This window comes from Podarcis tiliguerta (genome assembly GCF_965153285.1).
Source record: "Podarcis tiliguerta genome assembly, chromosome: 10".
Taxonomy (NCBI): domain Eukaryota; kingdom Metazoa; phylum Chordata; class Lepidosauria; order Squamata; family Lacertidae; genus Podarcis; species Podarcis tiliguerta.
Genome location: NC_139543.1, coordinates 24,982,862 through 25,008,379, shown reverse-complemented (window position 1 = coordinate 25,008,379; position 25,518 = coordinate 24,982,862). Strand labels below are relative to the sequence as shown.

General features: G+C 40.7%; 1 protein-coding gene across 4 annotated transcripts in view; it reads right to left on the bottom strand.

Moving 5' to 3' along the window:
* CNTN1 (contactin 1) overlaps positions 1–25,518 on the bottom strand; it is a 150,886-nt gene that overhangs the window by 32,488 nt on the left and 92,880 nt on the right. For all 4 annotated transcript variants that reach the window (XM_083399505.1, XM_083399504.1, XM_083399506.1 and 1 more), the window contains 8 exons: positions 19,427–19,541; positions 17,587–17,619; positions 16,958–16,993; positions 10,298–10,424; positions 7,851–8,029; positions 4,603–4,698; positions 2,641–2,847; positions 1,979–2,075 (listed from right to left, as the gene is read on the bottom strand). In XM_083399505.1, the coding sequence (XP_083255631.1) occupies positions 1,979–2,075; positions 2,641–2,847; positions 4,603–4,698; positions 7,851–8,029; positions 10,298–10,424; positions 16,958–16,993; positions 17,587–17,619; positions 19,427–19,487 (836 nt within the window). In that variant the 5' untranslated portion in view covers positions 19,488–19,541. The remainder of the gene's footprint in view (positions 1–1,978; positions 2,076–2,640; positions 2,848–4,602; positions 4,699–7,850; positions 8,030–10,297; positions 10,425–16,957; positions 16,994–17,586; positions 17,620–19,426; positions 19,542–25,518) is intronic.

Here is a 25,518-nt window from a genome sequence, read left to right as displayed (position 1 = left end):
TTGTAAATTTATAGCTCATCTTTCTTCCACTATGGATTTTAAAGGCTCCTATCCAGGCACAGACCACTCCAAGACCTGCTTGGCTCCAGCAAGCTGGCTGCATCATCTGCCTTCAGACCATACACCATGAACCAAAAATGGAGAACCTTTGGTTTGGGGATCAAACACAGTTCTTCAGGCCTCTTTGCCTGGCCCATGGGACTCTATCTATCTGTCACCCTCTGAACAACACCCCTCAACAGCAACACCCTCCTTGAGTGTTTTTGTCTGGCTGGAACATGCCCTTGATAACTTTTTTTGGGGGGTTGGCTGGATGGAGGATAGAGATGCATGTGTGAGTATGAAGTAATTCACCTACTGTACAAAGACAAAATTCCCATAGTTGATCTGCTCAGTTTTGCCTCTGATGCCACATAACGGTGGCACCTGGGTCTCAGAATATTGCTGAAAAGGAACATGGACCTTGGGCTGATAAAACTGTTGTAAACCAACTGAGCCCTTACTTAGCTGTTAATTGACCCTTTACTTAGCTAATCCTCATATCTTCCTCACTATCTTCACAGTCAACCACTTCCCCAGTTCTACCACATGGATGGTGAAAAGCAGTCTATACACCTTATTAATTAAACAACAACAACTTGCTTTGTCTGTGAAATGCAGATTGGGCAGACACTTGTGACCCTGGCATTTTGCACAATACTTAGATCATTGTTAAGGTTTGTCAAGTAGAAATGAGTTGCGTGTCAAGGCCCTGCACCCCCTCCCTTGATGAATAAAAACACGTGGACACATGTATTTTAGATTAATGGGCTGAAAAAGGCCACAACTTTTATTGGTTACAGAATGTGAGTGGTATGGACTTTTGGCATTGGACCTGAACCGACTATATCTGACTCCTGCCCGCCATGCAGGAAGCCTCACAAGGGTTAACCACCTGTAGGGGGAGTCCTGTTGATGTATATCAACACAGAGCTCCCCCAGGGTCACTGGAAAGCTCGTACCATGGCCCTAGCCTCCACCTGGGCTTCAGACAGGAACCACGACCCCAGGATTCTTTTAACAGAATACCCTTAAAGGGGAGGGGGTAGGTGATGGTCGCAACCTCCCCTCCCATAAACCAAGCTTTTCCAATGCCTAACCACCAAACCTTACACAGTTGTGATGATTTGCTATGGGGTAGATGAAAACCAAGTGGCTGGTGCCAATCTGCCAAGTGGAAAAATTCCTACCAGGCCCCTTCAACAGGCAACCAAATGAAGTCCATAGCAAGGTTAAGGTGTCGAACATGGGAAGAAAGGGCAGGAGGACGGGAGATCCGTGGAAGCCAAGAAGCAGAAGGAGGAGCTCCAAGGCCTGCGAGCAACTCTGCCCCTCCCTGAAGCGGAGTGGCTTTGTTGAAATGCTGTATTGATTATTTCTCACATAAGGGGAACCTGGAGCTCCCTATTTTGAACAGAACAGCATACACAAAAAAAGACTGAACTGTACAACAGCATAGGAATTAAAGTGTGTGTCTGTGTGTGTGTGTGTGTGTGTGTGTGAGAGAGAGAGAGAGAGAGAGAGATAGAGAGAGGGAGGGAGGGAGGGAGATAGAAAGAGAAATAAAGGTAATGGTGGCATTGTGGAGTCCAAATCCAAGTGTGGAATTTCAAATCCAGACAGAGGGGCCATTTTTTATTATGTATATTGCCATTTTCACCAAGGGCAGTTTTCTTCCATGGTTTTCAGTGACATAGGATCTTTGGCCCATATCACACTGAAGATCATGTAGATGAGCATGGCTGCCCACCTGAATCTATGTACAAAGTCACCCTGAGTGTGGCAGGGGAAGTGTCCGAGAAGGGAGCACTTTGACCTCTCAACTGTCAGGTGCAGACATGAGAATTACATCTGACAGCAGATTAGGGCTGATAACCCAGGCCCAGTTTAGTCTACACAAACTGTGCCTATGCGTGGAACCAACTTCAAGCATACTTACTTTCCGAGTGCAAAACACTCCAGTGTTACATTCTGTCCTAAAAGTGCGTATGTCTCTTTGAAGCTCACTCTGATATCTGGAAGATAGCCTTTTGAACCTAACATGAAGAGAAATGCAAAACTAAAAACCAGTCTGTTGTAATCACAGGCAACTATTTAAAAACATGTTCTACTACATATTTACACCTGAAGTACCAGGATGGTATGAACAACTAAACTCACTCTGTGAGAGTTTGACCATCTGCATTGGATCGATGGTTCCAATGTGTTTTTTTAAAGTATAGACATAATTTTTCAACATAATATGCAATATTTGGTTTACATAAAAGAAGCATGAAGAAGTGTTGTGTAAGCTTTCTGACCACCCCTTCATTGTGCAAAGCCTTGCCTTGTTGTGGGGTGAAGTTTTTCAGCAAACTCCATACCATGTCCCAGTTGTAATGTGATGCTTCAGAAAACACTAGTTGTATCTAAAGTGTAATGCCATGAGAACAGCAAAGCCAGCCACAAATGGCAATGCCTTGGAAGGAACTATACCAAATACATCTGTTTGTGTATTAGTTTCAATTGCACATAGCCAAAAAAAATTACTGCACTAAGAATGTAATTGAAAAATAAACAACAGACAAACTGATGTACCTAATATTCTGGATAAATACTTACGATCTGCTTGAGGAATGAGTGGAATAAAACTGCTGAATACACTCTTAGTGATTGAGTTGCTGGTCACAAAGCAAGAGTAGTTGCCTTTATCTGATGCTTCAACTTTAGCAATGTAGAGATTGCCATTTGTCTGTGAGACATACCGCCGTTTATCCAAAGTAATGAATTCTGGGAAATCATTCAAAACCCAGCGGTAACTCAGATCATCTGGAAAGGATGAGAAAGTTTTTGTTGACATTTATAAAAGGATCAGGTGTGTGCAATTCTAGAAAGAATTTGTGCAAATACATGAATATAATGAGTTGCCTGACATGAGGTTAAATGGTTCTTATAGTCATTACTATTTAATTTGACTGACCAAAATTCTCCAGCGTATCAGTTAGAGGTCTTGTCCTGATCTCCTAATATACGTTTAACCAGAGATGCTAGTGAATTGCACCCTAACCCTAACCCTAACCTTAGTTGGGAAAAGCCAGGGATTGAATATGGTGCCTTCTGAAAGTAAAGCATGCGTTCTGCCACTGAACTTAGGGCATTTCCCTATGCAAAATGAATGTTTCAGTGACTTTTTGGCCAAAGTTGTGGAGCTTTCTTTGGGGACAAAATTGAAAAGAAGAAGACCTTTTTGAGCTATTGGCAAAAGCGACATAGGTTGCCATACATTTCCCCAGATATTTTGCCAATTTCAACAACTTCTGACTGCAGTATTCCAGGTCTGTCCCAGGACGTAAGGTTTTCAGGGATTTGTTAAAGGATTAAAAAGACATTAAGAATCAGTGAGTGTAGGAAAAAAACCCCAATGAGGGCTGCTCAGAACTTGAAAGATGGCTTTGAAGCACTTCATTATTTTACACCAAAATCTTCTGGGCTGAAAAGTTGTTCTAGCTTAAAAGGGGAAGGAGAAAGTCCTAATGAGCTAGCCTCTAGCTATCTGGTAGCTGGATTCTGCAACTTGCAACCTATTTTATCTGTTATATTATTTAGCTAACACATTGCTGTCCTGCCTTCAATGCTGTTCACCTTGGTAGAGTTCTGAGTACACCCTTGCTTATTTCCCTAAATCAGGAGTGGGGATCCTGTGATCCTCGAGATGTTAGGGGTCATTAGGAAAGGGTTTGGAAAACTAAACTGCCAATACCATAGTGTCAGGTGTACATATCTGTGGCTAGAGCACACTTACTGTCCTGGTCATATCACAAGCTGCTTATACTTGACAGAGCATCTCATCCATTCTACTGGCCTGACTCTTTGCTGAAAGCAGGACCTGAAAACAACAGCACTCTCCCACTTGTGATTCCCAACAACTATCACTCAGAGGCATACACTGCACCCGACAATGGAAATGGGCAGGATCTTGCTTCCTGGCAGACAGTATCTGTGGCTGCTGGAAATAGTTATTGCAGGTTCCCCTTCTGGTTGCTTAGAGGAGAACATTAACCCAGTTGGAAGCCAAAGCTTTCGTTGGGTGCGCAGGGAATAGTGCTAATAGCTTGCCTCTACTCTCCGCCAAATGGCAAGATTGCTGGCTGTCACACCAGAGCCACCCGCTCTACACTTCAACTGCCTACCATTCCTCCCATCCGATTAGTTCAAATATACTTCCACTCAGGCTTTGTGCTGGCTTTATGCTAGGAGATGGCACAGTAAGCGCTCCAATTATGCCTGAAGCATGCTTGCCATTTGTGGGAATGTAAGCGCAAAAGTTCACCCAGCTTTATCAGCGAAAGCTTTTTAACAGCAACCAGATGCAGCCGCTCTTTAATCTGAAGAGAACCAACCTCTCTCTAAGGAACTAAAAAAAAGTAAAAGTCAAGCAGCGAGGTTGATCTGTGCTTCCCTTATTACAGGCCTTAAGCAGCTTATGTAGCTTATACCATCATATTCAAAGTTAGGAATTTTGTAATCATATTAGTTTCTATCCTGTTCTTCCAATGAAAGCTGAAAAAATGTGGATTTAATTACCTGGATAATGAGGTGGAGGGTCACAGAGAAGGACAGCCCCAACGCCTTCCCGCACTTTTACTGCATGCCTCTCTTCAGGAGTAAATGGATATAAATCTATGCAAGACAATGTGCATGTATTATATAATTGTATTATATAACATGCAGCTAAAACTGCAGGTATAAACTCACCAAAGATGTGAAGTAGACATTTACAAAATAAGCATATATTCATTGGTAATTTACCACAATTTTTTCCACAAAAAAAGAGTATGGTGGGTGTACAAGCCTTTATTCTATCATTCCATGGTGTAACAAAAAGGGTAGGCATCAATTGTTAAAGGATTGTTATTTTTATCTGTGTTCTATCATAGACAATGGAGAATGAATACAGGTGCAAGGCTACCTACTTGGAATCAGTATTTTCAAATCAGTTTTCCTTTGGAACTGCTGGGGCCAAGATGCACACATAAACATGAGACAGCTTAGGAAAAAACAATGAAAGCTCACACAAAGCTATCTGTCTTAGAAAACTTAAAGTTGTTTGCAAAATGCCAACAACATAGATTATTTGCATGGCCAGTTATATGAATAGCATATAAGGCTCCTGGAACTATTAGGACACCCTAGGTATCTGCCTAGGGAAGTTCTTATAGAAGTATTGGACTGTATTGGGACACTCATGCAAAGTTGTAGAACCAGCAATGACGAGGGGGAAAGCAGGCAAGCAAAATGTAGCTGAAGAATTCATTGGGTCTAGTGTTGATCTGAGGTGCAAGTGGAAAAACAAAGAAGAAGAAGTCCATCAGAACCTGGGTCTCAGAATTCACTGAAAGTTCACCTTGGAAACGGCAAGGTGAATTTCAGATCCCAGGCAGAGGCTTACAGGTTGACATGGGAATGTATAGTTGGGCTGATTCCCTAGGCTAAGTTAGTCATAGATTCAGGCACAGTACATGAACAGGAGCTGTAAGGCTCAGGTGTTACCCTATACAGCAACTTTACCTTGGTCCAATGGATTTTTCTACAATATATGATGCTACGAATAACACTTAACAACAACCCTGTATTTAATAAATTCTCTAAACATTATTCCAACATTTCATTCATATTAAACTTTTGGGGTGTGGGTGGGGTGACTTATCATCATTGGAAGGTGAGCTTGCAAAAATCTGCACGGTGCATGTGACAGACAAATCTTCGAGCTATGATTTTTTTTGCAAATGTTACAGACCTATTTGAAAGCAGTACTACCCCCCAGCCTGATTTTATTTTAGTAATAATAAATGCCAAAGGGTATGTGTGCCTGCTTTAACAGCAACAGCGGGGATTACACTCATTTTTGGATTCTGATGAGCAAAAAACCGCTTTCATTCAAAAGTGGAGATGATAAACCTCTCAATACGAAAAACGTATTTTGAAACATTGTTTAATGCTATCCTCTCTTGAAGAGGATAAGCTTATGTTCTCATCTTTAAAGTGAATAATAAATAGACCATGATCCCATTTTTAGAAGTTATTAAATTATGCATCTGTTTTATGTACTTGATCAACACAATTTCAAAATTCGCTGAGACAACATATCAGCACTTATCACGGAGTATACCAGTGTAATGCTTCAAGCCATGATATGGGAAGCAATGGACTCTCATATTACATGCAGATGTGCTGTCATAGATGTGTCAATGGAACAAAAGAGGGCATGAATTCCAACGAGTTCTTTCCTTCACATAACAGATAATTCATTTAATAAAATTATTCAGGAAGAATAATTTCCTTTTTTTTGGGGGGGGGGAGGCTTATGTATATACATATTAAATACTAAACTCACAGTCTGTACTGGAGAGAAGACCAAAGCATAAGATGGGAATTATAGATTTTGCCCTAAAGTCCTAAAAAGCAGCATATTTCACACTAAGTTAATGTGTAATGAAAAATGGGTATTATTTCTGTTTGGGAATCAAGTACTGCTATTATTCCTGTATAGTTTCATCCTTTCTCCAAAGCTGAACAACACTGAATGTGCAGAAAATGTTTGCATAAGGTTCTCTTATAATGACAGAAGTGTCCTCAGCAGGATTTCCTATCCAGGGTCAAGGATTAGAGATCTATCTTTAGCATATAGTGATGTGAACATTTTGACCTTCATTTAAACCTCTTGGCATCTCTGATTCAGCCACTTCCCCCAGAGTTCTCCGTCCTGTCCAATAACATTTCACATATCTAGGTTGCAATCCTAATCACATTTACCTGAGAGTAAACTCAATTGAATTCAATAGGATTTACTTCTGAGCATACAGGGTTAGGAATGTAGCCTAAAATACCCAAACTAGTTTTATCCTCTATAAGGTATGTGGGGTGTGTATGTCAATATGTCTGTACTTCAAGCTGTTGCATTGTTGTTAAAATGTCAGACATGACACATTATGGGACAACATAAGGCAAACCAAAAGAGAGAGAATTTCCTACCCCCAAAGTGCTTACAGTATTCACAATGGAACTATTTTCTTGTAAACCACTCTGTTGCATTTTTATTGGTGTTGTATTTCTGTTTTATTTGATTCATTTTATTGGGAACTGCCTTCAGCAGCATAAGGCACAGCTCATTTGCTTGCGCCATCTTGTTAACTAAATAGATTTGTGTCTGTTTTCTTGCTGTGACACATTTGTACTTTGGATGACGGAGAACAATCTCTTAGATTGAAGTTTCTCAAACAGTGTCAGAACAGCACTCCATAAGATATATTCTCTCTCGTTCTCTGTATTGGTTGGTAACTAAAATCATGCGGGTTTGACAAGTACCTCAAGTTTTAACAACCCTGAAAAAGATGGTTGTCTCATTGGCTCTCATTACTATCAGCCAATATATTGTAAAAAAAAAAGGGGGGGGAAGGGGACTTCTCTTTGTTCAGTTCAGGGCTTGCCAATGTGGCAGCCACAGGTGTATATGTACCTGCAGAGGACTTCCCTGGGACCTAAATGGTTCCCTGTCCCAACCCCTCCTCTGCTGAAATTTAGGCTTGAAAGAAGCATTCTATTGTAGCCAACAGGGTTGTGGCTACAGTGTATGTGTTGCCTATGAACAGCCTCCCCAAGCTAGAAGTTTAAAGACCTACACTCCTTGCACTCAGGGGCTAAAAACACAAACAATGAGAAACACTAAGGAACCCAACCTCCACCAGAAGAATACTGCCCCATTTTAACTGCTCAGGGTTCAGAGTGAACAAGTCAGCTATGTAATCCATGTTAAAAAGGTAAACATTTCTTACATCCAAAGTTTAGAGATGCTTCCCGGCTCCTTATAGTTCCATGTACATTGTATGCTAGGCAAACGTACGTTCCTTCATCCCTTGATTTCTCAGGATTGTTGATTTCCAGGTTACCTCCCACCATACTGTGGTGCTCCTTTGCTGTTTTAATATCAATATCCCAGTTGTTACGTTGCCACCTATTGAGAGAGAAGGTATTTTATCACACACTAAAAGTAACAATATAATAACCTGCACTTTTCTATTAGCACACAAAAAGTCCTTCCAGATGGACAAATGTATTCCTTCTCAGAACTTGTGTCAGTAGTGATTATGGAACTCTTTCAGCCTGTAGCAGCCCCAGTTTTCAGTTAGCCCATGACATCTTCCAGCAGGTTTCTGCCAGCATGGTGAATATAAGATGCTGAATTTAGTATGGTTAGGGTCTTGATGCTATTGAAACTATATTAAAACCAAGATTCTTTGTAATTGGCATGTACACAACCAGCTTACTCTGTGGCTCAAAGGCAGCAAAAGGCTAAATGAAAACTGTGTCTCTCAGACGCTTAAACACTCATGCTTGACCTAGTATTTTGTAGTGCCTAGTGTGCTCTCTCTTATACAGCTGTGTGTGAGAAATATATGTAAATAGTTCACTTTGACCACCAGAGGGAGTGCCCACGCTTTTTCATATCCAATATCTCTAGCACAGCAAGCAAATTAGGGGCGAGGAATCTACGGCCCTCCATCAGGGCCAAGATGAGACTTGTAGTGTCTCTCAGGGAAGGCTCTGAATGAATGTTAAGTTTTCTCTCACACACACGATGCAGAGGAAGATAGTTTTGAAAAATAAATAAAATGCACGCAACAGCTGCATTTGTATTGGACAAGCTGGAACAAGCCCCAGCAAGGTATCATGCTCAAGAAATCCCCTCTCCTTCCAGACAGTTGGGAAGAGGACTTTAGCTTCACATTAATAGAATCCCAGCTTGTTGTTATGCTTGAACCAGAGACCCTGGTTTAAAACAAAACTCGGGTAAGTTTCATAACAAACCAACTTCAAACCATGGGCTGTGCGAATCTGACCTGTTCAATTAACCAAAGCCTGTTGGGATCCAGGATCCCTGGTTCAAATGTAACAACAACGCAGTGATCTTCAAAAGTGAACCTAAATGGTGCTGAAGTCCTCCTTCTGGCTGTTCAGAAGGAGAGGAAAATGTGTGAGACTGATGCTTTGTTTGAACTTATTCCAGCTCACCCAGATAGAGCTAAATTGTGGTTTAGCACTGTGTGTGAATATAGCTATTGACTTGTACAGAAAATTAGAAGTGGGGGAGGCAAACTCTTACAGGAATAAGCACAATCCTACCTTTCTAGGGTGGGGGTGGGGGTTTGCGGGTGGCGCTGTGAGTTAAACCACAGAGCCTAGGGCCTGCTGATCAGAAGGTCAGCGGTTCGAATCCCCGCAACGGGGTGACCTCCCATTGCTCGGTCCCAGCTCCTGCCAACATAGCAGTTCGAAAGCACGTCAAAGTGCAAGTAGATAAATAGGTACTGCTCTGGCAGGGAGGTAAACAGCGTTTCCGTGTGCTGCTCTGGTTCGCCAGAAGCGGCTTAGTCATGCTGGCCACATGACCTGGAAGCTGTACTCCGGCTCCCTCGGCCAATAAAGCGAGATGAGCGCCGCAACCCCAGAGTTGGTCACGACTGGACCTAATGGTCAGGGGTCCCCTTTACCCTTTACCTTTCTAAGGAATCCTGGTGGAAGAAACTTCTGAGCCTACATTACTAAATTGCTCTCTGAACATATGACTGCTATACTCCCTCATGCTTTTTTATTTCATTACTGTAGTTATTATGCAACAGAATGTTAAAATATCACTTAACATCCCTTTCTATGCCTCACAGTCTAGCCTCGTAGGGGGCTATGCCTGATGGGACTTGTAGTCCAAAGTATCTGTAGGGAACCAGGCTGGTGAAGACTGATCTAGCCACTGAAATCAGGCCAAATACAAATATCTTACAGCACTTGCGGCATCACTCAAGATTTTGATACATCTCCTGGAACTAACATAAGCCGATTCTGATCAAACTGACATTCAGTTGTGAGGTAGAGCTAAATTGAGTACTACAGTTTAAGTTTGAATACGTTTTCCACCTGTGGATGATGAACTAATCAGAGAGCAATGAGATAAACAGGCTATGGATTTAAAACTGCTCTTCACATATAGATTCATGCACACTAACAGCATTTCTCACAGGCAAAGTACTTTATCGACTTCTTCTCATTCACCTCCACACTTACTCTGTGGTTGCTATTACTCCTGTAAGGAACTGAATGGTTCTGAATTGTCCAAAGCTACCAAGGTCACCCACTGCAGTTGCATTTCCCAGACCAAAATTTCCAAGATGGAAGTGAATAGCAACTCCCGTACATTAGTACAAGTTAAGACTTTAACATATGTTACTTGTAAGTGGGAGCGGGGACTCCTCTGGCTCTGCAGTTCATTGAAACTCTTCCTTCTGGAGATTCTTCTGGGTAGACTGTATCAATGGGCTGTTCTTCAAAAATGGGTCCATACCCCTTTTGCTCATCTGAAAACATATGGCAAGTCAATTATAACTACCCCTTGAAAATATTTATTTACTGCATATTGAGAATGCAGAGTTAAAATGACTACAAACCATTTTAGTAAGTCTGCATAGTAAGTGCAACACCAACAGTTTAAATGCTACAGCTTCCCCTTTCACTACTACAGTTACGTCTTGTCCATATACCTACTGTGGGGGGGGGGGGGACCCTGTGAACTAGTTGCAATTTCCCTTAAGGCCACTGGCTCTCCTGCCAACTGGTGCCAAAGCTAGTGGAAGCGTTTGTGACTTGTGCATCTGTCTGTTTGGAAGATACAGACAGATGAAATCTCCTCTGCAGTCCAGCAAATAGCCACCAGATGGTGATGACATCTGATGTCCTCTGGCTTGGGCCATTATATTCAGCAAAGCTCAAGTTGAAAGGTTAGTTTCATTAGCTGTCTGCTTAGTCACCCGCCACATGTTGCAACTAAACTGTCATTTGATTTTTCTGCTACCCTGCTTTTCAGGATAGTGGTGTCTACTCAGAACTCAATCCTGAAACCCACGTTTAAAATTAAAGCACAGTGAATGGATGAGTAAAAACAAAACAAAAGAACATATGCAAATGGTCTTGCTTCATTTCCAGATAACCTCACCTTCACAATAATGAAGGTTCCACCCATTTGAAGGTCCGAAACAGCATCTTGAATTGACCCTGAAAGTGAATTTGCTAGTCCCTGAAGTTACACTAGCACTTCTGGGACTCTGTCCCAGTTTACAGGCTGGCTGCCACAGTGCCACACTTTGAATCAGCTGCAATTTCCAGCTGCTTTTCAGGGGCAGCCCCCGGTACAACGTACTGCAGGAGTCCACCCTGGATATTACTGGAGCACTGATAATGTGATTTTGCAGTTTTGTAACTCTGTATGTATGTGAAGATTACTGTGCTTTACCACTGAAATGGTTCTTCTTCAATAGCAGCAAAAATGTAGAATTTTTTAAAAAGATTAGTCTTGTGCTGGGTAATTTAGTTTAACTTCACTTTCTGCAATTGAGGGCCTTGAGGATTCAACTACAATAGTATTTCTAGCTTCCTGCTTAGAAAAGGAGAATTTTATTCTTTGCATATTTTTGTTTTGCATTACAAAATGTAGCTGGGTTACAATTTAAATATGAGAGGTTCTTCTGGGGAAAGAAGGAGTTCTGGAAACAAAACCACCACCACCACAACACAGCACTGTCAGCTGCTTTTTAACCATGCAAGGAAAAAGAAACGAGGACCTGAATCTTTTCCCAAGTTGGCATAAAAACAACTGGGGGTGGGTTTTGGAAGAAAAGTAGTGGAAAGTTTTTTTAAAAAAGCTCACTCATCTGGACTTCTGCAAACACAGTAATGCAACTACATATAATATATAGTTCTGTCCTTTCTAAGCTAGCACATCTCTATCTGGGCTGTACCCCAGTAGGTGACAGCTCACATTATTGATCAGTCCTCAAAATATATTTCTAGTAGAGCAGAAACTCAAAGTTAATCCAGTCTATGCCTGTAGATTAAAAGGCCTGTAGATTAAAAGCAGAGACATCACCTTGCCAACAAAGGTCCGTATAGTTAAAGCTATGGTTTTCCCAGTAGTGATGTATGGAAGTGAGAGCTGGACCATAAAGAAGGCTGATCACCGAAGAATTGATGCTTTTGAATTCTGGTGCTGGAGGGGACTCTTGAGAGTCCCATGGACTGCAAGAAGATCAAACCTCTCCATTCTTAAGGAAATCAGCCCTGAGTGCTCACTGGAAGGACAGATCGTGAAGCTGAGGCTCCAGTAATTTGGCCATCTCATGAGAAGAGAAGGCTCCCTGGAAAAGACCCTGATGTTGGGAAAGATTGAGGGCACAAGGAGAAGGCGACGACAGAGGACGAGATGGTTGGACAGTGTTGTTGAAGCCACCAGCATGAGTTTGACCAAACTGCGGGAGGCAGTGGAAGACAGGAGTGCCTAGTGTGCTCTGGTCCATGGGATCACGAAGAGTCGGACACGACTAAACGACTAAACAACAACAACATGCCTGTAGATAGATAGATGATATAGATAGATGATAGATAGATAGATAGATAGATAGATAGATAGATAGATAGATAGATGATAGATAGATAGATAGATAGATGATAGATGATGATAGATAATAACCTTCCAACCTTGTTTCCTCCCCAGTGAAATGCACTTTTCATGGTTAGTACCACAGAAACACTGCTGTTATGCCTGTAAGTTCCATTCAGCTTACATGTACATGCAATGTAAGCTGTGAAAAGAAATTCTAGCACAATCTTCACCTCACTACCTATAGGGGCAAACTGTAATAAACTTCTTAGGAACTGCCCTGATCAGCACAAGCTCAAAAAAGTGATTATTTGCTGCTCTGTTCTTTGTTTCTTACCCAGCAGCTGGATTTTCTCCTTATTCATGTATAGCAAGCAGGGCAATGCTCACTGGATTTGGCCATTTTCTGGCTGCTTTTTTTGCACTACTTCTAGCAGCGATTAGGCATGTATAGTAGCTTTGGGGAGGAAATACTGGTAACTGGAGAAAGAGGAGTGCATTCTCTAACAGTTCCGCTTTGGCTGAAAAAGGATCTAGCTATTTGTTGTTGTTGGCATCTGTCTGCCACGGGAAACAATGGAGTGTGCCTCCGGGGGTGAGGTCAAACTGCTGGAGAATCACAGCATTGCCTCACCAACATCAGTCTGCCCACAGCTAGCCAGTCAGCCCCCACCTGCCTGCCTTCGTCCTTACTATCAGTTTCCTCCTCTTTAGTCTCAGTGTTGCTCTTGTGGAAGTCAGCATGGAGGCAGGGGAGAGGAAAACCAGGTTTGCCTGTCACTGGCTATGATCCACTTGCTGTTAGGGCTTCATGTGTTCCGCCCCAACAGTCCCAATGGGTGCCATAACTTTGTTATGACTGGTGGATTGCATTCTACTTATGCATTTAGGAAATTTGTCAGCAGCATATAAAAGAGAGGTGAGGAACTTCTTTGAGCATTCTAAAATGGCAGGTATACCGTATTTTTCCATGTATAAGACTAGGTTTTTTTCCTTTAAAATAATGTCAAAAATTAGGGGGCATCTTATACACAGATACATCTCCCCCCCCCCATTTTCTTAAATCTGAGTCCCCCCAAATACATGGGGGCATCTTATAGATGGGAAAATACGGTACTATTTCAAGCAAATGGTGGGAGCCCCTCATTTTGTGTATGGATTTGTTTTAGTACTAACAAGGGCTCACACCAGATCTTTGTACTGAGAAGCTTCTAAGCCTTTATAAAAGCTGGAGTAGCATTATACTGAAATAGATATATTTTTGTTACAAATAATTCCCAGCGCCTGTGGCACCCCTCCCAAGCTGTGATCACAGTATAGCATTTAAATCATTTGGTTACTCATTTCTCCTTTTTCCTACTCCTTTCCTTCACAATAATATATCTATCAGAGAATGTGAAGCTGGTTGGTAACTAATAGCTTTGTACCCCAGACAGCACTTCCTGGGCTGCATAAAGAGGATCTTTCAACTGAATCTCGCCTCCCTTTGGACACTACATGCCAGTGATTAAGAAGATGTTTTCACTTGAAATGAGGCAGCACTTAAATTAGGTCACCTTAATTGAATGAATACAAATGATGTTCTGAGAAACCGTTTCCATTTTTTTAAAAAAAATATTTTCATCCGCTCTTTATTAGCCACTGCACTGAAATCAATTTGTTTCGGTAATTTTATTTTATGAGACCAATTATATCCAACATTATAAGAGTAAATGCACCACTCAGGAGGCTTACAACAGATGCACATCTTATTTTCATAAAGACAGTACCCAACAATTAAGGAGTTGGGGGGAAAGACAGAGTCACTGGTTTTAAAAGCATCACTGTGGACTTCATAAAATAAAAAAGCAACCAGGTCTCTAATAACAGTGAAAAGCAGCGAGATAAGAGGTTGCTTGCACTTCACAGGACAAAGTATTCCACAATTTGAGTGCAGCCACTGAGATGGCCCTCCATCTCTCATCTCACTAAAACTTATTTTTATTTATTTAGAAATTTATTTATAAACTTCTCTGAGGAGTGTGCATAATGAAATCAATAAGATGACACATGCTTTAACCCTAGGTGGGACACAGAGGAGGACCTCACATGCTGATCTGATGGTTATGGGAGGATGTAATCCCTATGATAACTTTGCCCTAAGCTGTCTGGGGCTTTGAAGCAACCAGTGCAGCTGTCACAGCCGAAAACAAAATGGAAAATTAACAGATTTTAAAGTTTCAAAAAGATCAGCAGGAGACGACCACTGGCAGCGGCGGAGGAAGGCTCTCGGGCACCTGGTGCAGGATGCCCAGGGATGGGGCAAACCACCCATAGGGGCGGGGCAGGGTGCGGTGCCCATAGGGGTGGGATGCCTGGCTCCCTTAGGGATGGAACGGGGGGCACGGCGTCCTGTGTCATCCCTATGTGTGCTGCAGTGTGCCCTGTCCGTATGGGTGCTGAGCACCTCATGCCGTGCTTTCCCGTGCCATCCCTAGGGATGAGACAGAGCGCACAGTGCCCATAGGGACAGGGTATGCAGCCACCCTATAGCTGGGGGGGAGGGGAGGCAGCAGGCGGATAGCATGGAGCCTGCGGGTGCCGAGATGTGTGGCTCATGTGCATTGCAGGCCCCGTGGTGACTAGTGCTGTCCACCATTTTGTCACCCCCCTGACCCCCTGGGGCGGACCGCACCCCATGCACCCCCCTTCGTACGCCCCTGGCCACTGGTGTAGGCCCTTCTCAGTGATGGGTCCCCATTTGTGAAATGCTCTACCTGGTGTAGTGTCTCTGGAATAACTTTAAAACATTTCTGTTTACCGGGGCATTTGATGGCTAAAAGATACTGTCCCTGGCAACCTTGAACTACTTAGAAGTAAGGGTAGGGAACTAGGATGCCCACCTCCAAACTCTCAATGGTTGCTCAGTTTTTGCAAAAACTGATGTCAATTAGAATTTAAGCATATCCTCGGTGTTGTTTCTAAAAGAACCAAACATCTGCCTTTGGCAGACCTACAGTAATGAAAGAGAATATTCCAGTGTTTGGGAATATGGTTACAATTTAACAGACAGCTTTATTTGTTATCCTTTGACTTAGGCAAGCGCCATATTTGCTTCCAGGAGGTATTCTTGCAAAATACAGCAGCACTGGTAGGATACAACGGACATATATAATCACATAGTCTTTATATTTAGAGGCAATAATGTTTCATTCTTGCAAGCTGTGAATGTCGCCACATGTTACGTGCTTTGTGACAAAAATAGATGAAGATTCCAGCCTCCATTTTACAATATCTATTTCCAAAGCAGTTGCCTTAGAAAAACTCCACACAGAATATATATTTGAAATATCCGTTGTGTTCTTTTCATGAAGCAGATATTTCTCTATTCCAAGGGAGGGCAGAAGATAGATTTGGATCTATTAGTAAGAGCTCTAAGGGATTTGAAGTATATCAACAGGATTTCTGACTCTCAGTCATTTAATAATAGCAGGAACAAAATGACTCCAATCATACGGCATACCTGTCAACTGACCCGTTTTAAGCAGGGCATCCTGGAATCATAGAAGCCAATCCTGGTTTCTGTTTGAATCTGAGAGCATGAGAGTTCTGCCGCTCCTCCTGATCCTTAGTCCTTCTGTGCTGGACTAAGCTAACCCATGGCTTGTCTTAATACAGGTATGAAGAACTGGACCTAGCCATAAGTGACAGATAGTTATCTTCCCAGACCCCTTATGGACCATATTTGGCATGTGGGCAGAGCCACGCACCGGCCATCACAATGATATCAGGTGGTCTTTTTTTGGCTGCAGGGGTCTTCAGAAGCCCCTTTCAAATCACTGGACAAGATGGAACTTTGGCAAATGTCAATCTCCAGAAGCATCTTTCAAAGCACTATCTTACACAGCTTTTCTTAAGGCTTTGCAGCTGTCTCCAATTGGCAGTGTGGCAGCATACGCAAAACACCTTTTGTCTGTGCCTTATATTTATACCTGCTCCACATATTGCATTATATATGACATCAGGTAGCATGTAAGCTGTAGAATTCTGTCTTCTTGAGTCAGGTTGACATACATGCTTCTTCTTTCAGAGGACAGTAAATACTCAGGGCAGAATTCAACTAAGTTGTGTTCATGGAATGAGATTCTGTTTAATGCTCCCTGACAATTTTGGAAAATAGACAGTATCACTATTGTACCTATTTTTCTTGTTTCTGCAATTTTTGTTTCTAGTTTCATTGGCTATCTCTTAATTTCTGTTCTATTATTATTGCAAGCCACTTTGAGAACCATTATAGCTGAAGAGCAGCATACGAATATTTTAAATAAATCAACTATGTACACCAATTTATGTGGATCGTTGGTATTTTGGTGGTGCATAAGTCTTAGGGTTATTTATTCAAGAATATACTTCCATACTCTTTTTATTCCTTAGTCTTGTTTTCAACTTAATCAGAACATTTGAAGAGTAGCAGCTTACCTCTTACAAAGACTTTACTTCCATGAATGTCACGTACTGCAAGCAAAGTTGAAAGAGACAATTATTTCCCAAAAGGGTTTATGAAGCTTTCTTCATGAGAACTATTATTACATTAAAAATGCCAAGAATGGTCTGAAAGAATGCAATGATTACTGTGTGATTTGGCAGTCAGTTCTATACTGACTATTACTCAAATTCTAGAACCTTCCAAGATGCTGTCTGTGCATTTTCAGACATTTCTAGAGCTAGGCAATTATTATTTTTAAATGTAGAAAGGGATTCCATGGGTGCAGATCAGGGCCAGCCCAAGACATTTTGGCACCTGAGGTGAACCACAAAATGGTGCCCCCTCCCTGCCAGTGAAGAAGGAGTGAGTGAAGATCTACATCAGGAACAAGAGGGGAATAAAGATCTGCACCGGGATCTGCTGCCCCTGTGGATCTCACTCGCCTCACCTTGCCTCATGGGTGGGCCAGGTCCAGATATAAAAGGTGACCAGCTCTGTTACTGAGATCTTAACCACCAGCACATAATTTTTGTCTCTCTCACGTCCCTCTGGTGACTCAGGGTCATGCACATGCATCTTTGCAGAAGCAAACCAAGAAATTCCTACTTGTCATGTTACTCACCGGGAGTTCCAGCAGCACTCGAGCATCTCAGGCCTATTTTCAATGAAAGAAGAGTAAATGCTGAGTAACTTAAAATCAAATGCTGTCTTTATTTTAAAAAAGGGGGAGGGATAAAGTTATCTGACTGCTTTAATATTCTCTTGCAATGGGGCAAGAGGGAGAAGGGATGGGAAGCATGAGAAAGAGACATGGTTTCTCCATGGCCTGCAAAAGCAGCAGTCAGTCCTACTGTTTTCAATAGTGCTAACTCCAAAGGTTGACTGTGCATAGGATTGCAGCCTAAATTCCTAGCCAGGCATAGGCAAACTTGGCTCTCCAGATAATTTGGGACTACAATTCCCATCATCCCTCGCTAACAGGACCAGTGGTCAGGGATGATGGGAATTGTAGTCCCAAAACATCTGAAGGGCAGAGTTTGCCTATGCCTGTTCTTAGCACAGGTATGGTTCTCAAATCCAAATATTGTTTCATTCAACCACAATTTTTGGCTGAGATTCAAAGTTCTGTGCATGCACAGAGGTTTCTTAGATTCTTTCTGTTAGGGACAGCAGTTCGCTGCTTCTCTGAAAAGATCCTTTAAAAAGCAGCAGCCAAAAAGCACAAACTATTATGGCTGGGATGATAAATTGGCGTGTCACTATTTCTCTGCCGCTAAGTGTGTTAATTTTGGGTCCCAGGCTGAACAATGCAAATGATAAATATATCTACTTGCAAATGTTTATATTCAATTAGAAATATTAACCAACGGAGAGAAAATTAGAGCTAAGTCTCCAAATCCATATTTCCAGATTGATCTGGAAGTTTTCAGAATAATTCCTTTCAGACGCTACTTTGCTAGTGCTATGAAGACTATCCTTCTCCTGCATCATTGCCACATACTGTGTTGTTTCAAAGGGCACATATTTCAATCAAAGCAGTTATAAGAAATTACCAGAAGTGGTGACACTAGCTCTATAACTTCACTGGGAACAATAGCAGATCCTATAATAATAATCTGCTCCTGCTTTTAAATATTTAAATGTTTAATTTTATTATCTGCTACAAGTAATTCACGAGCATTTAAGACTTAAAACATTAGTCAATAAAGACAGCTCACTAATTTTCAAGGTCAAGTTTATCTTTATTTCCTTCCCAGTTATAACAAAGAGCCTTGTAGCATTTTAATAATGAATGCCTCTGCTACAATATGTGCTTCTTTTTAGAGTTCATTTTAGATACAGGTAGTGGGCTCAAGTGCATGAAAACACAATGCCATAATAAATCTGATAGTCTTTGAGAAGCTACATATCTTTTTGATGTTTTTGCTGCAGCAGACCAACACAGCTACTCCTCTAGAAGCTGTTTTTGCCTTTGTGTATTTTGCAGAATTTGTTTATTCATAGGGTGGCTGTACTCAGCAAAGCTTTACTCAGAATAAACCCACTGAGATAAACAAACATGGCTAAGTTAGGACCATTAAAACACAGTTGAATACAACCCATAATAAATAAGCATTACTGATTAGGCATTATTGCCTAATCAAAACAAAACAAAAATCACTATGAACTCCTCATTTTATTACAGCCATATACTATCCCCCCCCCCCTTTCCTGGTTTGGCTTCCAATCCAAAGAAAATCAGGGATGAAATAGGAAAAAGCTGGGTCCTAATTAAGGCCACTTGGATTTTAGTACTTAATAAAAACAGAAAGACAAATGACACAAATTATGAAAGCAAAATGAAAATTAAATAACTTGCCAAGTGACAATAATTAACCCTGTGTTTTGCTCTAGCTTCGTAGCTCAGATACCAATGGCATTACATTTACTGGTTAACTGATTAAATGCAGGGATCATCTTACCTGCCAGGCAGAAAATGGAACAAATTGCAGCAAAATGACTGGTCAAGGGCTGCAGCTTCATCTTCACAAGTATGTTTATTCTCAAGGACGCTGACCTTCAAATCATGGGAAATAGCTGATCATAAAAAAGAATAGAGAATAATAAATTCTATTGCATTAAAGACTTCTAAGATATGGTTATCTGGCCATAACCCAACATTTGGGGGCGACTTTGGAGCCAATGAATTAAAATGTTGTTAAATCTTGGAAACGGATAATTCTGGCATCAAATCTGAAATCACATTACCATGACATAAACTTTTAAGTGCTGGCATTCCACTTGAGCAAGGAGAATGCAGTTCATTTCATTGATAGGTTTAAGTTTGGGTTCTGGATCACTTATCAGGGTCCTCACCACCTACTTATTTTAAGCAGTCTTAAATTAATTGGGGGCATGGAATGGCTAGTGAGGGGAAAAATAGAAAGGAAGTGGTTGATGGCTGGGTGACAGGACCTTCTGATGATCCTCCAATGACATCAAAGGTGGTGATAGAGTTTAGATTTATTCATCAACTTTTATACCTACAGATAATTTGGTAAGTATTGCTATCCAATGTGAAAGTGAGCTTTGCTCTGTTTCATATGCTTCCCTTGACAGCACCATATGCACAGTGTGGTGGAAGATGGTATTTCATGAGTAAATGTCATGTAAAATTTGCTTTTTTCAAGTAAGCCTTTGAACTTTCACCTCCTGTTCTATCAAAGGTAAGTTCTATATTGACAGGGAACTGTCCTGTTTGATTTCTTGTGCTGCCTTCCTGGAGTAGGTTGTCAAGCAGTGAACTAGGCTGGCTAATGTCATTCATTATTTGGACACTTTTTGCATCCCAGGGTTACAGGTTTTGAGCACTGAGACCTGCTCAGGAACAAATCTGCAGTACTGGCAGATAATTTGGGGTTTCCTTTGGCAGAGTGTGAAACAAATGAAAATCCATCCAGGCCAATGAAAGTCAAGTGGTTGACCAAGGACCCAATCATGATGCATCTCACAGGAGAAGGATAATGTGAAATAAATCCATGTATGATGTTCTGTGTTTCTTTGGAACAATGACATAATTTCAAATATCCACTATTACAAAGTACTTTTTATGAAAATTGCTTTCACAAACTCTTGCAAATAAGATTCTGAAATCCTACATCTACAGATTATTCTAAGGCTCTCAAAGCAAGGTCATAGCATAACACTTTACACATACAAAAACCCAACACAACTTTTCCCTACGAGGACAAACTCAGTAGGAGATTCTTTTTTCTAGATGGCGTGTTTCCTAGCAACTCTTGAACAGGGTGCCTTTTAAAAACCCGTCACTTGCTTCTGTTAGGAATGCTTTAAAAAATCTCTTTCATCCAATGAATAAACAATACAAATTGGAGCAGAAGGCAGCTGCAAGATAGAAGGGAAGAACAATCCAGGTCTCTAGTTGATTTGCAGTACTAGTATTTGTGACTTGGTTTTAAACCTTAATGCATTTGTATTTCCTAGACTTCTTATTTAATTAATAGTTTGACCTCTTTCTCACTTCCTTATCATTCTCTAGCCATTATTTTCCTGAGCTACAAGTCCTACGAAGAAAGGGGTCAATAGATATGGAAGGACTTATTAGCTTCTACAATGTCTACACAAAACTGTGAATCTTGAGCAGCATTTCTTTTTGGAATACTTTAAAATGGCATTTTGTTTGTTTGTTTTGATGCTGCTTTGACAGAAAATGACAAAAATTTGGATTCTGCAAGTCAGATGCAAATATACCATACTCTCTTTTTAATTGTCAAGCAGAATCAATTTAAAATTCCTTACCAACATTTTATGATCAGGTTATTCAAGCGATTATCTAAAAAGATGTCAATTTACAGAAAACTGTAAAGGTATCATTAAACAACTAGAAAAGAGTGCTGTGCATTGCATCAAGAAGACTTGCGTAGCTCACCTCAGTTACCATTGAAAGTTTAAGCAAAATTCATAAGGATACAATCCACTATTAAATATCTACATCAAGAATATTGCACACAGCACTTAACCCCAGGGGTTGGTGAAAATATAGGATCACTTTAAGGACTGTTTTTAGGGTACAGCTATGTGGTACATATAGACAACAATACACTCATAGATGCAATAGCTGCTCCAGTTTTCCTTAATTTTACTTTTTATAAGACCTCTTCATATATAATCAATGGGTTCACATGTGTCTGAAAAAAATAGAGACACACTTAATGGCCTCTACAGTCATGAGAGATTCATTTATGACACCTATCAGTAATAAAAATGGGATCAGCGTCCATGTCTTTATCTTGCCTTATAGTAGACTATAGGAAGAATGAATAGATTGTACAGATCTATACAATCACCATGTGAATGCTCCCCTCTCTTACACACAGAGCAGTTTGTTGTCACCTGGAGATTTGCTATTAATTTCAACTATGTAGTCATTTATTTACAAAAGCTCACAAATGTGGAGCATATTACATATAACAATTTAACTTATTACAATAGTTTTTATTGAATAGTACACCAGCTCTATGGACAAAGTTAAGATGCACCAGCGTGCAAAGATTTTTGTGCAAGTTGAAGAATATATCTGAGAAGTGGGGCAGTAGATGCTTATATGATACCAAGCATAGATAATACCTCCTTTCTCTTTCCATTTTTAGTATTCTACACATCTCTGCAGTGTGATCACATTTGGTGGTTTTGTTTTTTTGCAAATCACTGAATCTAGAGGATCCCAATCCTAATTCATTCTTAGATATTTCTTGATTAAGAGGTATATTTAGTTTTTTGTTTTTTTTAAAAAAAAATACAGTTCACTGTATCATAAAAATATGTACCACAATGGCTCACAACAATATAAAAACATAAAACCAAACAATAACACAATAAAATGTTAAAAACTGGTTAAAATAAAAAAGAAATTAGAAACAAACATCAATAGACCATTGTGGAGAAGGTACTTTTAATTGCCTGCATAGGCCTGATAGAATAGAAAGGTTTTCAGCAGGCATTTAAAAGCTGGCACATAAGGTGCCCACTGAATCTCTATTGGCAGTGTTTCACAGGACTGGGCAAATGACACTAAAAGCTTGGTTTCACGTTGTTGTCAAACGAGCCTCACCAACTTGGGTAATGACAAAAATGCTCCTGCAAATGATCTTCAGTGATTGAGCTGGCATATAAGGCTTCAGGCAATCCTTGAGATTTCCTGGGCCCAAATTATTCAAGGCTTTGCAAATCAATCCAAGGACCTTGAACCTGACTTGGTAGCAGATGGGTAGGCAATGTAGTTATGTTTTAACAATGGTGCCATATGTTCTTGACCAGAAGCTGCCATCAGCAATCTAGCCATCAGCTGGAACTTCTGAACCAGACCCAAGGGCAGCCCCACATAAAGCACATAGCAGTAGTGTAGCCAAGAGGTTAACAGTGCATGGACCGCAGTGCTCAGGCAATCCCTGTACAGGGACTGCCATAGTTGGCAAACCAGATGAAGCTGGTAAAAGGCACTCCTAGCCACAGAGTGTTAGGATATTTCCGTTCCACCTTAAAAGGGAGCAGGATGTTTGTGTCACAGCCTGCGTATTTCCTGTTCACAGGATATTTCTGCTGTGTCTATGCTTTCGTTTCTCTCTGTGCCTGAGACACCGAAGCAGGCAGTCATGTTTTCTTTGTTCTGACCAACGCTGAATAAACTTGTAAATAATGCTCTTCTGAGTGCATCTTTCGCTGTGTGAATTCTGCTGATAGAGCGTGCATCAGCTCAGGAATGTGGCAAGCTATTTCTGGAGCTCGTGTCGCTAATTGCTGATACTGTATCTACAGGAGATCGATGGATCGCAATGGAGACGACGTGGAGTCATGATGGACTTTGTCTCCCTGGCAGTATCCCAACACAGAGGACACTTGGACCTCTAGTAACAAACATGCACACCTGAGTACCCCCTCCCCCAAACTATGCACTTAGTCCTTCAGAGGGACTGCAGCCCCATCCAAAACAGGTAACTTGCCAATTTCCTGAACACAGGAATCACTGACTCAAAGAGCCCCCATGTTCCCATAATTCAAGCACAGTTTATTGGTGTTCCTCCAGTCCACCACTGCATCCAGACATTAGTACAAAGCTTTCAGTCTCTCCTGATTCAGATGTTATGGAGAAGTAGAGCCAAGTGTCATCAGCATACTGGTGTGCCCTTGCTCCAAAATGCTTAATAACTGCACCCACTTTGTTTAGATATAAATCTATATAATAAAATATATAAATAAACCCAACCTTGAAATGAATATGGTATATCTGAGAGTCAGAATTCAAGCTGTGATTTGCCACCCATATAAATTGGGCTGCATATCTATCATATATATTGAAGTCCAGTCATTTAAATATTTGCCACACATAGCTTCACAACAAGTTTTATGACCTGGATGTGTCAGTTGTCATTACCAAAGAAAAATTCAGGCAGGGGCAGATATTAGTGTTTTGAAAGAGTGATCTCATTCTATCAAACTTGTGTTAGTTCCATTATGATTATTTATATAATTAACACTACAATTGCAAAATAATGTAGCTCATCTTGTTGGTCTACCACTGTCTTCAAGACTTCTCACTTATATAGTTTCATTGTCATAATTGGTTGCTTCAGTTCAAAGATAAACGTAAAACTACTTATGTAAGTTGGTGACAATCACTATTTCTTGTCAGAGTGAATTCCATCATTTAGCTAGTTTAACTAACTTGGGAACATTTCAGTGGAACGGCTGCAAGTAGAACTTAAACTGCACTGTGATTTCCACAGCCACCCCATTATGAGAATGAGAAGCACACTGTAAATCACATATTAAATTTACTTGACAATTCTTGAGATTTTGGGTAAATTTCAAATATTGCTGTCATCAGAGTGGCTTTGAAGGTCGACAGTGGCCAAGGAACCATGAATATGAGGATGAAATTTGGTACTTCTTCATGAACAGTCAATTCTGACCTCCAAAAACATTAAGAATTGGCAATAAATGCTATCCACTGAATTTCTGACATATTTCATAACATTTAGCATAGTTTAACATGATTATTTTTTTTAAAAAACATAGTTTATTTATTCCACAAGCCCTACATTTTAAACTAGAGTTTAAATGTCATTCCTAAATATTTTAACTCGAATATGCAGTAGAAAACCCTGACTCTATAAAAAGACTTACACATATATGATGAAATAGCCATAAAGCAATAGAAACCACAGATAGCATGCCAACTTTTCAGGTTAGTTCTCATGTTAAGTGATAATAAATGACTGAATAATATATGATCCAAAATGTGCTGGCTTGTGGAAAAACAGTTTAATATTAGAAGATGCATACTATGCTGTGTTCTGGATGGTGGAAAAGTCCAGCACAGGGGTAGGTATTGTTCACTTCCAAGCAAATGTCAAGTTCTGCTTGCCAAGCCAATTTCAGAACACCAGGACAGTTATCCAAACATTGTTGTTCCTTTTATGCTGGTGGCAAACTTCCTGTGTCATGAAAGCATCCAGGGGCAGCTCAGTTCCAACACATCACCGTGCCAAAACAGTTTGTCCCACTTACAGTAAGCAGTAGCAAACCAAGTCACACACGTCAGCTTCCTTTTCTGTTAAAGGTTTTGCCTTAGAAGTTTTATTTTCTACTTCCCTTTACCTGCACAAAAGACAGTTCCCCATCATAGACTTAGACATTTGTAGTTTCTCCATCCCAACCTAAAAAGTTTTTAAAACCTTTTAGGAAATATATGTGTGTTCAGTATCTTGAAACAAGATATGCAAGTCCCTATATGCAAACATGATTTATTTTCTTATTGTTTAATCAACCATTGGTCACAATAATAACACATATTTGTACAATATTTAATGACCTGATAAAAATCACAGGAAATGTAGAGAGGTAGCAGTTAAGATTGTTTAAAGGTAAAGGGACCCCTGACTATTAGGTCCAGTCATGGATGACTCTGGTGTTGGGGCGCTCATCTCGCTTTCCTGGCTGAGGGAGCCGGCGTACAGCTTCCGGGTCATGTGGCCAGCATGACTAAGCCGCTTCT